This window comes from Leuciscus leuciscus, assembly GCF_965113295.1.
Source record: "Leuciscus leuciscus genome assembly, chromosome: 15".
Taxonomy (NCBI): Eukaryota; Metazoa; Chordata; class Actinopteri; order Cypriniformes; family Leuciscidae; genus Leuciscus; species Leuciscus leuciscus.
This window is the reverse complement of record NC_138739.1, coordinates 41,101,807-41,116,803: the sequence shown is the minus strand read 5'-3', so window position 1 is coordinate 41,116,803 and position 14,997 is coordinate 41,101,807. Positions and strand designations below refer to the sequence as shown.

The window sequence follows — 14,997 nt, the reverse complement described above, 5'->3', positions numbered from 1 at the left end:
AAAGTAAGATCCATATATTCAAATTCCATATATACAGATTCCATATATATTCAAGATTTTAATTTGCGATTTCAATTTGAAAAAAAATGACAAGGTGATTGTTTATAAAACTTGCACAAAGTAAACAAACAATACGTTACACAGGCAGTTACAGACACAGGGGTACTGCCTATAAATTAGGACATATTCATAACATAATGACTGAAGTAAAATGATTGATGTGCATGACTGCTGAATCAGGTCAGGAAGAACACAACACCTCTCCGGAGCTCTGTCTGAACAATGCCCGTGCACTGGGTTTCTTTGTCACGGGAGGTCGAATTTCACTGCTAAATATGTGTCAAAGGATATTAAATACCGGAGAGAATAAGCCAGGTGGATTTCTGGTCTTTCCCACTAGGGTTAAAATCACTCATTACATAATTCAAATCTGTACAGACAAAGCCTCCCATACAGCAGCCATCACACTCCAGTGTTTTCAACGTAAAATATTGTTTTGCAAGTAATATTTAGGCAGTTAACAAAAGTAAAATTTGTGAAATATATAGTCGCAATTCCGAGAAAAAACGTAGAATTGCGAGATATAAACTCGTAATTGCAAAAAACTTGGAGCTGTGATGTAAACTTGTAATTGTGAGAAAAAGTCAAAATCAAAATTGCAAGAATAAAGTCTGAATTCCAAGATATAAACTCGTAATTGCAAGAAAAAAGTAAGAATTTTGAGACATAAATTTGCAATTGGTAGAAAAATGTCAGAATTGTGTTATAAACTCGCAATTACGAGAGAAAAGTCACAATTGTGATATAAACTCGAAATTACGGAAAAAATCTGAATTGTGAGATATAAACTCCTAATTGCAAGGAAAAAGTCAGAATTGTGATACAATTTTGCAACTGTGTGAAAAAGTCAGAATTGTGAGATTTAAATTCATAACTGTGAGAAAAAAAGTTTGAATTGTGATATAAATTCACAATTGCGAGAAAAAAGTCAGAACTGTGAGCTGACTTTCTCTCAGAAATGCCGGTTTATATCTCGCAATTCTGAGAAAACTCACCAGACACATTATCCCCTCTCTCCAGCATCTCCACTTCTGTGCTTCTCAGAGAAAATGGGAAGAACTGGTGTATGCTTGAACCAAACTATCCCACTCTTCTGCTGCGAGCCCCCAGATATCAACCAAAAAACGTCAAGTAAGAATTGCGAAATATAAAACAATTCTTCAACAAAAATCATTCTATATTTAATTCACACAGACTATGCAGTGTTTTATTTTTACATTTTATTATTCAAATTTCTGTAGTATTTTGTACCTGAAAACTAGATAGATCTTCCTGTAAAATTTAAAGCACTGTATATTTAATTTCTATCATTGTCACGATGCAAAAAGGCACCATAAAAGCAGTGCATACGACGCGTACAATATTGTGTACAAGTCTTATTCCACACAGGCTACTGCAGAGGGAAAGATTATCAGTGAACTTCTTCACCCTCAGGGAAGAAATGCATTTTGGTCTGTACAACATGACTTAAGTGCTCATGTTGGCTACTTTAATGGAGTGTTTTGTTGTTTTAGCGTTTGGCAGCACCCATCTCCATTCACTTACACTGTACAGAAAAGAGCTGTGTGAACATAGATCAATTTGTGGTCCACTTGAGAGTGAGTACATGACAAGTTTTCATTTAAGGATGCACTATTCCTTGAAGAAAGTGAAACATGCGTGATTTATATGAGTGTGTGAGAGAATGCTAAAAACATTCATGATTAAAAGCACATGAACCAAAGCTTCCAACATACACAAATCTCGTGAGTCTAGTGATAAATGAGCCAGAACACACATGTATTTTTCATTAGTCTGTGCTTTTGTAGAGCTCCACTGTGCTTGAGCTCAGAGGTCTGCTGTTTCTCAGAGTCCTCACGGCCCCCGAACCCTGTGAAGGACAACCAACAAATCAACATGACTTCATTCATCTCACGCGTCAACCCAACCTGATCTCACTGCAACATTCAGCTGTGTTACGAACTGCCGATTTCATATGAATTCGTACATTGTGAAAAATTAGGGCTGTGAAGCGATTAATCGCATCCAAAATAAAAGTTTGTGTTCACATAATATATGTGTGTGTACTGTGCATGATTATTTTGTATATATACAAATGCATGTGTGTCTATTTATATATACAAAATAATTATGCACAGTACACACATATAGTATGTGAACACAAACTTTTATTTTGAATGCGATTAATCGCGATTAATCGTTTCACAGCCCTAAAAATATTAGCAAAAAAGTTAGCATGAAAGTCCACCCCTAAACATACCCGTCACTGGGGCGTATAAGCAGATTGTATTTTAAAATACCACCAAAATTTAAAATAGTTACGAATTTCCATGAGATTGTGCTGTCAATTTAGCAAACAGGGAACGTTCCCAGAACTTAAGCTAACGTTCTGGTAAGATTCCCTCAAGGTTCTGAACAAACGTTCTTCCAGTAACGTTAATAGAACATTCGTTCAACGTTATCTGGTCTTTAATAATGTTCTCAAAACGTTAGCACAAAACGTTATTTATACAACGTTCCTTTAACGTTTTTTTCTGAAATGTTTTAGTAATGTTTTTTAAATGTTACTACTTGTTTCAGAACGTTAAGAGAACATTCAAAAGTAACATTCCCATAATGTTCGAAGAATGATAAAATGGAATGTTTCCTTAAAGGTACAGTGTGTAATATTGACAGCTAGTGGTTGAAATCGGTACTGCAGTCAAAATACGCAATATTGGAGAGGGAGAGAGTCAAAATACGCAATATTGGAGAGAGTCAAAATCCCTCCTCCTCAGACTCGACGCTCACAGGGTTGCCAGATTGAGGACACGCAACAGGAGTGCAATTGCCAATAGAAGGCCACAAGCCTTACACTGGAAGTTGATGAGAGTTGATTTATCCACGTTTTAATATGCCGTATTTAAGCGTAGAATCTGCGATCTCTGACTTTTTACTGGCTTCCATGGCTGCAATATGCTGTGTGTTTCACCAACTGGCAACCCGGGGTATCGAAATACTATTGGGCAGTGGACGGGATCACCGAAAAAACGCACATTTCAAAGTAGAATAACTGGCTGTATTATTGTTTTTCAGAGAAACGAGTATGTTCATTCATGGTTCCTAAACCTCTACAAACATATTACTGTATTTATGTGCTTTAGTACAGTCAAAAAAAATGACATACTGTACCTTTAAGGTTCGCATAACCTTGTTTTGAACATTCATAAATAACGTTTTCATAACTCACGTTAGCTAACCGTTCTTAGATCATATTTTATGTTACCTGGGATCCTCCCTAAATCATCTCACCTGAAAAGAGTCGTCTTCATCTCCATTACTGTTCAGGTACCCGAGGGACGCGGCTCTCTTCATACTGTGTGCGAAGAAAAATAACTCGTTGCATTTACATAATAATAACCCTTCATAGGAATCAGGCAGTAAAGTATAGGTTTAAAGGTCATCACCGGTACAGTATAACATTGATTGATCACTGTGTTAGCGTGTCTCACTTTGAGTTGCGAGGTTCTGGTGGCATCGTTCCCTGGATTTTCTTCACCAGCATCTCGCTGCTTCTGCGCAGGACTTCCCTGAGTTTACCAAAAGAGCCGCTTCTCCTGAGAGTCCCATCCTGAACACACACGCAATCTCACGTTATAACCTGTGTTATATTTTGGATGAAAACAAGTATGGAGGTTTTTCCATTATTTTTTTTTTTCATGGAATAATGTAGTATTTATTATATATGATCTACCGGTGCACATTATTATTGTTTTAAATTCATGTTCCTCATAATCTTGAATCAGAATAACTTTCAGCATCTCTTCTCTTCTCTGATGACGAGGGCGGGGCTATAACCTGTCAATCACATGAGATCCACCAATAGCAAACCACAACCATCCAATTAATTCCCCACAGACAAAAACTAAATTCTTCACTGTTTTGGTGATGTGAAGATTGAAATTTTGCCATCAGAACACACTTACTACCACTAATTAGCTCCCTCTGTCTCCTCTCACATCATGAGTGAATACTCCCCCTACTGCTGATTGGCTTGTTCTCCCTCCTCCCCCATCATGAGGGGGCACGCCCCCTACTGCTGATTAGCTTGCTCTCTCTCCTCCCCCATCATAAGTCGACACGTCCCTACTGCTGATTGGCTCACTCTCTCTCCTCCCCCATCATAAGTGGAGACGCCCCCTACTGCTGATTGGCTTGCTCTCTCTCCTCCCCCATCATAAGTCGACACGCCCCTACTGCTGATTGGCTCACTCTCTCTCCTCCCCATCATGAGTGGACACGCCCCTACTGCTGATTGGCTCACTCTCTCTCCTCCCCATCATGAGTGGACACGTCCCCTACTGCTGATTGGCTCACTCTCTCTCCTCCCCATCATGAGTGAACACGCCCCCTACTGCTGATTGGCTCACTCTCTCTCCTCCCCCATCATGAGTGGACACGCCCCTACTGCTGATTGGCTCACTCTCTCTCCTCCCCATCATGAGTGGACACGCCCCTACTGCTGATTGGCTCACTCTCTCTCCTCCCCATCATGAGTGGACACGTCCCCTACTGCTGATTGGCTCACTCTCTCTCCTCCCCCATCATGAGTGGACACGCCCCCTACTGCTGATTGGCTCAGTCTCTCTCCTCCCCATCATGAGTGCACACGCCCCCTACTGCTGATTGGCTACAAGTGTGCTGTGCCGCTCAGCTCAATCCACTTTCAACAGAAATCGCTAACTGCACCTTTAAGTTTGTAAATTATGCAAATTATGTAAATTGTACAGTAAATTAACAAAGCTATTGATTGTAAAATTAAATACCACTTTAACCACTCAGCGTACTAGCTTGGCAAACTTTTAGCATTTTCAGTAGATATGGGGTAGGTGATAATCTAAAAAAAAACAAAAAAAAAACACGGCCAAATCTTGGCTGATTTGTCAATTACCAATGTAAAGTGGCAAACGTGTTAAAAGTGCCTTATATCAGAAAAGAACTGGACCACTGCAGTGTAGCTCTGAGTCCAGTAGATGGCAGAACATGTTTGTATTTGCAGACGCACCACTGCACCGCTCTCAGGTTATGCAACTAGGGTTTACCAGGTTAACTATAGCATCACTGCTTTATTGTCCATGTGGAAATCCAATACACTGAGTTGAGTATTAAATCCATGCAATCTGAGATAAGCATTGCCGTTTTGAAGTTGTCCGGCAGAAATTAGCTATGCAAACAGTCTTTAATGAAATGCTAAATCCAACATCAAGATAAGATGGAAAGGTTTTAGATGTTTAACAGCACATGTGCCCCTTGAGTCCTGAAATGACCCCACTCTTTCTACTTTAATCCATTCTCAGCGCTGTCACGGTGAAGAAAACGGAGGCAAACGCCAGCTGTGTGACGACTGCCAGTGACAGAAACTAGGTCACAGTGTGGTGAATGGCTCCAATAAAACATTCACGTATAATTTCCATTTATGCACAAAGAGAGAGAGCCCAGGCCACTAATTCCAAGTCTTTATTGGGTCATATGAGGTTAATGAAGACGTACATTACTGTGCAGAAAGAGCCACATATATATATTTATACACACACACACACACACACACACACACACACACACAGTTGAAACATCCCATGAATCTGCAGCGAGGCCTTGAATTCTACAGCCACACTAAGTCACGAAACCTGACTGATCTGCGGTATGGCATGAGGGGAATGGTAAACACATGCAGAAATACATTTAGGTTCGTTTAAACAACAATGATGTACTATAAACGGAAAAGTTTTTGCTTTGCTGTCAAAATGATGGATCATCACACGGATCAGTGAAAACGACAAAAAATGCTGTATTATTCATGCCAGGCCAGTAGGTGGCGATGTCACTTCGTAAAGAAACACTATAGACTGAACATATGCATGCGCATGACGTAAGCGTTTTCACAGATTCACGTTTTTGTAGTTTACTTTGACACCCGTTTTCAAAAGTTTGTGTTTTTACGCGGTTGTCGTGTAAATGAACGGCCAAAACACATACGTTTTCAACGGAATTGCACAAAATAACTTGATTTTCTGAGGAAAGTGTGATTGTAAAACTCGCTGCCTCTACTGTTGTCATATTGAACAGATGTCACATGTCTTTGCCAACACAAAAGCCTATGATGAATGAGTTTAGAAACTACTTGACACATAACCAAAATAACATAACCACTTTTCCTATCCAATTCAAGTCTTCAAAGCAATAATAAAAAGACTTTATGTATTATAAGTGCAAACACATTACATCGTGTTGGGACCAAATCTGCTTTATAACATAGCGAAGGGTCCAAAAGTTTCTGACCATACAACCTGGGAATGTAGATATAAATGTAACACAAAGAAAATAAATATATTAAATAAAATTAAGATATAATTAAGATTCTACATTCAAATCCATGTTAATTTTCCAGTTTAACCTTCCACAGAAAATGTAATGCTGATAATATAACTTGTAAAATAAAATAAAACGATGTATTCTCTTGACAAAGAATGTCTCTGAACGTTGTGTTTCTATATACACTTTCATTTTGCTTTGTGTTGCAGATTAAAAGTTCATATATCTGTGAGTGGGGCTGAACTGGGTATATATTAACAAAAATCTGCTGAATAACATTTCATAACAGGTCATGTATTAAAGGATATATCTGCTTTGTTCTGTAGTTAGTCACACGTTATATTACAGCGTTCATGTTATAGTGTATTTAAGTCAAGTCTTTTTATATATATATAGTGTTTTTCACAATGGACATTGTTTCCGCAAGGTCCTCATTTAGCAGCTCATTTAAAAGAAATTGTGTGTACATTTATTTGTGTGTAAACCCATGGTTATTGAACCCATGAACTATATGAACTCACTGTGGGATATTGGGTAAAACTTTCAATTTATTATAAGTAACTTAACACATGTAACACTGACACTGTATTTAAAGTGTTAGTTTGTATTGTGAGGTAACTGTAAAACAGTAACATAAAATTAATCTCACAAAGTTATGTGTTTCACTCCTAAATCAAAAGCAAGAAATGGGGATTTATATAATACAGCGGCACAATCCAGTGCTGTATGAAATGATCATAAATTAAATGTAGTACAACAATACTACACTTACACTAACGGTCACAAGTTTGGGGTCTGTAAGACTTTTTAAATAAGAAAATAATACTTTTATTCAGCAAGGATGCATTAAATTGATCAAAAGTACGAGTAAAAGTTACAAATGCTGATCTTTTGAACTATTTGTTCATCAAAGAATACTATATATATATATATATATATATATATATATATATATATATGAAGAATTCTGAAATACTGCATATATATATTGATAATGATCAAAAATGTTTCTTAAGCATCAAATCATCATATTAGAGTGATTTCTGAAGGATCATGTGACACTGAAGACTGGAGTAATGATGCTGAAAATACAGCTTTGATCACAGGAATAAATTACACTTCACTATATATTCACATAGAAAACAGCTGTTTTAAATTGTAATAATATTTTACAATATTACTGTATTTTTAATCTAATAAATGCAGCCTTGATGAGCAGAAGAGACTTCCTTCAAAAATATTGTTTAAATCTTACTGACCCCAAACTTTTGAACAGTAGTGTATTTAATTTAAACCATGTATAATTTTTTAATTATTATAATAATTACTTTGGGAAATCTTGCCAATACAACATTGAGAATTTTGGTGTGAAATGTGCGTATCTGTCATGAAAATATAATTTTGTATAGTTTTGTCTTTTGATTTGTCATGAGAATTCCCTCTGCTAATCCGCCAGGTGTGTTTCACTGAGGTTGTAGATTACAGTTAATAAATCAGTGTTATACAGTTAACAGTGTAGGCATGAAAACAGACAACGCAGAGAACAAGTAGGAATGAGCGAACGAGTGATCAGTGTGTGGAAGAGAGGGGGAAAGAGAGGCCAAGAATACACAGGGAGGGGAAGTAAGATGATATCCCATCAGCCCTAGCAAACAGTCAAAGCTGTGCTGGACTCCATCCGGCGGAGAGGAAGAGGCACAGGGATCCATTTAGATCAGGCAGATGCAATTTGATTTGTTGTGAGAGCAGAGAGAGGAAGATGATGAGAGCTTAGGCCTAATGCAGAGAGAGAGAGGGAGAGAGAGAGAGAGAGAGAGAGAGAGAAGAGAGAGAGATACAGAGAGAGAAAGGACACAAAAGCACAAATGAGACAGGAACATCAGGAGGAAATCACTGAAAAGCAAGTAAAGGTAGTGTGTCTGTCCATAAAGGTGCATAGAGACATTCAGGTCTTTAAATATCTTAAAGTCCCCCTGTGGTCAATCATTTTATCCCTTAAAATTCATCTTTGATCACCAAAATGACATATTTCCCAAAAATTTTCCTTGAAAAAAATTTTCTTCATGCCTTAAAATATCTTGAATGTAACTCGACACCCTTGCCTCATTTAGTATTCGCGGTTCTATGAATATGCAAATGAGCCCCGCCTCCACTCACTCACTCAGCTCAGAGATCCACTGGTTGACGACCACACGTTGATCTGATTGGTTACAAGGTAGTTTGTGACGTCAGAAACACCAGCGATTTCAAAGCGTGTTTTTGAGACTGTCTTTGGTTCACTGCAGTTTTAAGGAGAAGATACTCAGCAATGCTGTCGACTTATGAATATACACATGGTTTGTCTTAAAGCATATTAAAAACACCACATAGACACATAAACTACATTAAAAGCTTGATTTCCACCACAGGGGGACTTTAAGCAGGACTGAACCAGCAATGAGCCCCGAGAGGACGTCTGTTACAGTGATTTTACCGTGGTAAAGGGATGAGCTTAAGACGCAAACACCCAAAAAACCTTCTTACTTCTGGAATACGACCGTTATATGCGGTGAGTTTTACATTTTGAACTTCTGTTTTATAATCACAGACGTTTAATTGTATGGTAGGTTAAATATAGCTTTGCAGTAACTGCTGATCATGGTTGAGCATCAGAACATTAGTAATGTAATATTAGTGTCAGTGGTCAGGGTTTTGTGGGTAAGGAGAGGATGACTGCTAACTGGAGAGTATCACATATCACTGATGTCACACAGGATATGACATCAGCAGGGGACTGAAGAGACCGCAGTGCAGCACTGACCGTCACAGGCTACACCAGCTGTTAAAGTGACAGCAAACACGGCTATTAAGCTATAATGTGTGTGTTTTATTAGGGTTGTTGTATTTAAGAATCTACATAATGGCTTATAATTAATATTTAATCCAATAATCAAAATAATCAGACAGTAAAACTCACACAAAAATGTGAAATTCTGCTTTCTTAAGGCCCGTTCACACTAAGACCGATAAGTATAAAGACACCTATAATGATTACTATATTAGCAACGCACAGAATCGCTCTGTTTAATGTGAGTATGTGCTGCAGTTTTGTCGTCTGTCACTTTAAATGCTCGAGCTCGTCACAGCAGGATGGATTCTGATTGGCTGTCAATGTTTTCATCGTTCATCAGCTGGAAAAAATCGTTCTGAAAGTGATTCCAAAGATGTTGTTTCTCTGTGCCGTTATCGTTACAGTGGTGGTGTGAACTGCTATTCTTTTACGTTAAGAACGATTTTTTAGAATTAGATCTTTATCGTTATCATTATAGTTATCGTATTTGGTGTGAACGGGCTTTTAGGAGATAAAACTCATCACACTGCTCGCGTCTCATTTGTCTGTTCAGACCGATGTGTAAAAACCGGCAGATAGGCTGAATAAATATGCAAATCCACTCACTGACAGTAGGTGGCGCTTATGGAAAAGCAGAAATCCGCTTTCTTCTTCTGCTGTTCACTGTCGATTAGAAAAATAGCCTGTTTGTGAGTGCCATCAAAATAGTAATTTCATGTCACGGCAGCGGCTTCAATACTAAAAGTACGTGACCGAAAGAGCAACTCTTATTAGTTGTCTAATTTTCTAAAATCTCGACATTAAAAGATCTGTCGCAGACGGCATGGAAATGTTCTTATCGATCTGCACAGACACATATAGTCATTCAGTTGAACTGGTTATCACATCGAATGTTCACAGCAAACATTATCTGCAATGCAATGATTCTCAGGAGAACATAATATTTTTGCGAGTGAACGTAATAGTTTTGCAAGTGAACGCTTTTGAGAGTGAAACATTTTTTGCAAGGAAACGCATATTTTTTTTTCAAGGATTGCAAAAGTTTTGCAAACAAATGCAATTTTTCTCAAAGGGAACACAAATGTTTTGCGAGAGAACACATGCAAGTAAACGCAATGTTTTTTTGTTGAGGAATGCAATGTTATGCGAGTGAACAAAAGTTTTGCGAGAGAAAGCTATTTTTCACGGGGGAACACAAAAGAACGCAATTGTTTTTTTAGCAAATGCAAATGTTTCTTGGGGAATGCAGTAGTTTTGGCGAGAGAAAGTAATTTTTCTCGGGGATTGCAATAGTTTTGCGAGCGAACGCATTGGTTTTTTGAGGAATGCAATATTTTTGCGAGTGAACAAATGTTTTTGTGAGATAACTCAATTTTTTACGGGGAAGGCAATAATTTTGCGAAAGAATGCAAACGTTTTGTGAGCAAAGGCAATTTTACGCAGGGATCGCAATAGTTCTGCGAGCGAACTCAATGTTATTTTTAAGGAATGCAAATGTTTTGCGAGTGAACAAAATTTTTCACGGGGGGAACGCAATAGTTTTGCGAAAGAACGCAAACGTTTTGTGAGGAAACGCAATTTTTCTCGGGGGAATGCAAAAATACTAAAATATAATCTTTCCTTCCATCTCATATTTTCTCTGTCACCATGTTCCCTGACAGGCTCTGTACCCTTCCAGCTACTTTAAGTGATAAAGATGTTATTCCCTCACCCCATTCCACTCCACACTGCCCTCCTCTCCGGCTTCATTGCTGCAGTCGTACTTCACACTGGAGATCGATGCAGTGCTCCTCCGCCTCTCTCCATCTCTCTGAGGGTCCACTGCCGCTCCCTGACACACACACACACACACGCGTTACAAAGACATCATGTTTCCCACCATGCATCAGTAGAGTGATTGTAGATGTTGCACCTGTCTGCGGGACCTCATGGCACACTCCTCAAGGGTCTCGGCCGCCTCCAGTTTACCCTGTTTACGGTACAGAGCGCCCAAATTCCTCAGCGTGGTGTTTACTGTGGGGCTGTGCATGAAAACACACACACGTGCACACTAGAATCACTTTCATGTGTGTCATCAAATTTAATCAGCAGCAGCAAAAACATTGGTCATTTAAAAAAAAAAAATTAAGTCCATAAAGTGTTGCAGTATTATTTAATTATTAAAGATTTGCTGCAGTCCTTGTCCACTTGAATCAGAATAACTTCCCCTCCCTGTAGCAACATCTATTCTCTGATGATGAGCGCGGGGCTATAACCTGTCACTCACATCAGATCCACCAATAGCAAACCACAACCATCCAATCAATTCCACACGGACAAAATCAAGCCCCGCCCACATTTGTTCTTGTTCCAGAAGCGTTTCACTCAGATATACGTCACAATAGGGTAGAAAAGACTATTGCAGCTTATGTTAAATGCTGACTTTAAGCGTTTTCCGCTGAATGAAAGGCAGAAAACTGTTTTAGCAGCGAGGCAAGAAACTGTGGCTGATTTTTCTCACCTGTTCACCTTGCAGGCTTTGTACCAGCCACCATATTCTCCATAATGATTCCCATCTGCCAGCTTTCCCTGTAAGAAAGAAGAGGAGAAAAACACAGACACACACAGAGAGAGAGAGAGAGAGAGAGAGAGAGAGAGAGAGAGAAAGTGAAGTTTCAAAATCTTCTCAGCTGTCAATCATCTAGACAGGTTTGCAGTGAGGGAAACTATGTTTACTGTACATACACATGCAGTGGGTATAGATAGTCACAACGTCTTTTCAAAATATTTACAGTACTTTTAAAAGAAAAAGTTGTGGAAAGAAGTCTATAGACAATATGTCTGGCACAACCCCAATACATCTTACCAGCCAAAGAACATCGTACAATGGCAGCGTCCTGTTGTGAGGATGTTTCTTTAAGAGCAATTGTCGGGAAGGACAATGCAAAATTTTGACAGACTGAGGAGAACCTGCAGCCCTATAATACCAGTGTGTCCTACAGCCCAGTAACCCTAAGCAGACCAGCACAGCAGACCAGCACAGCAGTCATACAGCAGCTGAAGGGCTTTCTCTAGTGGTCGAGTCTGGGGGTTTCAATGGTTTAGATGCCACAGTTCACGGATCCAATATATGATACTTCTCATGCGAGGGACTATCCTAAAAATAATGATTTTTATGTATAAAGACCCAGTGTATACAGCCTGATCTCACGGCAATTCGTACGAATTCTACGAGGTGGCTAATTCGTACGAATTCATACGACCTCACTCGTACGAATTAGTACGATTTTTGCTAAATCGTACATATTTTACGAATTGCCCAATTCGTATGAATTCATACGAATGACCTACCCCTGACCCCGCCCCTAAACCTACCCATCACGTGGGTTTAGACAAGCCACCTTTTTATCACTCGTACGAATTCGTACGAATTGGTCGTGAGATAGCGTTGGTGTATACTGTGCAAAATAAATATTATAATATTTAAATATTTAAATTAATATTTAAAATATTTATAATAAATAGTTTTTTTCTACTCACTATAGTACTGTACTTAATTATTTGTTAATTTGAATATAATTATTTCTTTTCTATTTAAATCAATGTTAATCGATTTATATTTTATTCATTTATTTATAGATTTTTTTCCTTTTAATCTAATGTTTGTTATTTATTTTATTCATAAAATGTACACATAAAAATGTACACATACATTTTTTATTTTAATCTGTTTATTTATTTATTCGAATCTTCTTTTATTATTTATTTATTTTAATCTATTTATTTATGTTAACACAATCTTATTTTTTTTATTTTTTTTACTTTACTTTTTACATTGTTTTTTTCTAAACATTTCCATGGACCAACTAGCAATTCCTTGTGTAGTTTGATTTGACTTTCGATTGGGAATTCTTGCTGCGTCCCCTAGAGGGCGCTATGGGGAATGCCTCCAGCATGTCTGAAGCATGAGTCAAAACACGACAATGAACTTGACTGCTGATGACGTAACTACAGGTGAGACTGTGAGTATAAAAGGGCACATCATCCCCTTTCTTGTCTTCAGGAGTCTGTTTGTTTGAACGTGCGTCTCAAGGCGATTGAAATGGCAAGCAAAAGTGCTAAGGGATTTAAAAAGTGTGCGCTATCTGACACCTCATGACACACATGAAATGTGTATTATGTGCCTTGGCGAGGAGCATGCACGCTCAGTCCTCGATGGGGCTATGTGTGTGCATTATTAGAGATTCTCAATGAAGAAACTCTACTCTCGTTTGTCCCTTTTCTCGAGGGAATTGGGACAATCACCTGTGCCTCGCGGTTCAGGACCTGCTGTGACCGAGGCGAGTAGGGGACTGAAATCGTGGGGCTTGCAGATGGAGCTGGCTGATGAATTCGAGAAAGGCATGCATATTTCACATTGTTCGGCAGCTGACGAGCTGCAGGATCAGGATGGTGTTATCGCTCACATCGTCTGATCCAGCAGCGAGCACACTCCTGGCTTCGAGCCAAGGTGAGTAGGACGAGACTGTTGAGTGCCATGATGTGTCTGTGCGTTCTCAGCCTGCCTGCCCCACACATGACGAGCTGCTGGATGTTATGTCCCGCGATACTGACAGATTAGATCTGCCGTGGAAACGCTAGCAGTGTCAGTTTGCTCGCAGTTGTTTGGGTTTGCTGTTTGGGGTTACACTTTATTTTAAGGTGACATTGTTACAGTGCAATTATACATTTAAGCACCAAGTAATATTAATTAACAACCTGTACTTACTATAGAGTTATGGTAGGACTAGAGTTTGGTTGATTAGTTGCATGTAATTATGCATAATTTACTGTGATTACTTAAAGGGACATAACTGCTCAGCTCAAACGAGCCTACCCTTTCTCCCAGCTCTCCATGCTGAGGTGGAGAGATCTTTGGGAAAGCCTTTTTCTGCCCATATGCGGGAAACACGGTTATGTGTCGATGCCTACAATCGAAGAGACGTTGGCTAGCTATCTCTCAATGGGTGAGGCATCCACATTGAATCTTCCCTATTTGGCTTCCGAACTTTTTGGTACATCTGTTGAGGCGGTGGTCGGGAAGTTTAGGGAGGTGAAGGCGCGCTCCACAGCTTTTAAGATCTTCATACCGTGCCGTTCCAGGTGTTCTCCTCAACCTTTACCTTAGGAGTCTGACTTGTCCCGGTTTGAGGATCGCAGACTTAATCAGAAGGCAAGCGCTACCTCTCGTGTTCCCCCTTCTTCGGGGGGTAGAGCACAGAGGGAGAAGAAAGGGAGATGCCAAAGGGAGAAGAAAAGATCTCAGCGAAGTGATCCAGAGTAAACGTGCTGTGTTCCAGGTTCCCAGAGGGTTCCTTCCCCACCTCCCCCCTTCCATCCCCTGACTGAGGTCAGTAGGGGTGTGTTAGAGGCTCTGACACGTGTTTACACCAGCCCCCTGAAGCTGGACCTATGATGTTTTTAAAATCAACATCTGCACATGTGGGTTGTTGTGAATATGTTGTCTGGTGCCTGGTGGTTTACTGAGCTGTTAGGCTCCCTGTCTGAGCCTCCTTGGTTACTGCCTGTACTGTTGAGCATTGTTAGGCCTCCTCTCGCTATAGAGAGTCACTTTATAGAGGCTCCTGCTCCTCAGAGCTCTGCCTAGATAGTTATATCAAGTAGTTAGGCTCTCTGTGAGCCCCCTTGGTAAGCCATGCTTGGTGTTGGATGTAGTTAGGCCTCCTCTCACTTTAGATAGTCGTCATGCTGAGGCCTCCATTCTCGACCAGGCGGTA

At 39.4% G+C, this 14,997-nt stretch overlaps 1 protein-coding gene across 3 annotated transcripts in view; it reads right to left on the bottom strand.

Annotated features, from left to right (window-relative positions):
* Positions 1 to 1,834: 1,834 nt before the first annotated feature.
* Positions 1,835 to 14,997, bottom strand: part of klc4 (kinesin light chain 4) — a 35,993-nt gene continuing 22,830 nt past the window's right edge. For 2 of the 3 annotated variants that reach the window (XM_082138124.1, XM_082138125.1), the window contains 6 exons: positions 11,742 to 11,809; positions 11,154 to 11,262; positions 10,953 to 11,072; positions 3,552 to 3,670; positions 3,352 to 3,415; positions 1,835 to 1,930 (listed from right to left, as the gene is read on the bottom strand). In XM_082138124.1, the coding sequence (XP_081994250.1) occupies positions 1,850 to 1,930; positions 3,352 to 3,415; positions 3,552 to 3,670; positions 10,953 to 11,072; positions 11,154 to 11,262; positions 11,742 to 11,809 (561 nt within the window). In that variant the 3' untranslated portion in view covers positions 1,835 to 1,849. Of the gene's footprint in view, positions 1,931 to 3,351; positions 3,416 to 3,551; positions 3,671 to 6,242; positions 8,188 to 10,952; positions 11,073 to 11,153; positions 11,263 to 11,741; positions 11,810 to 14,997 lie in introns of those variants that run through there. The other variant, XM_082138126.1, reaches the window with a different exon arrangement.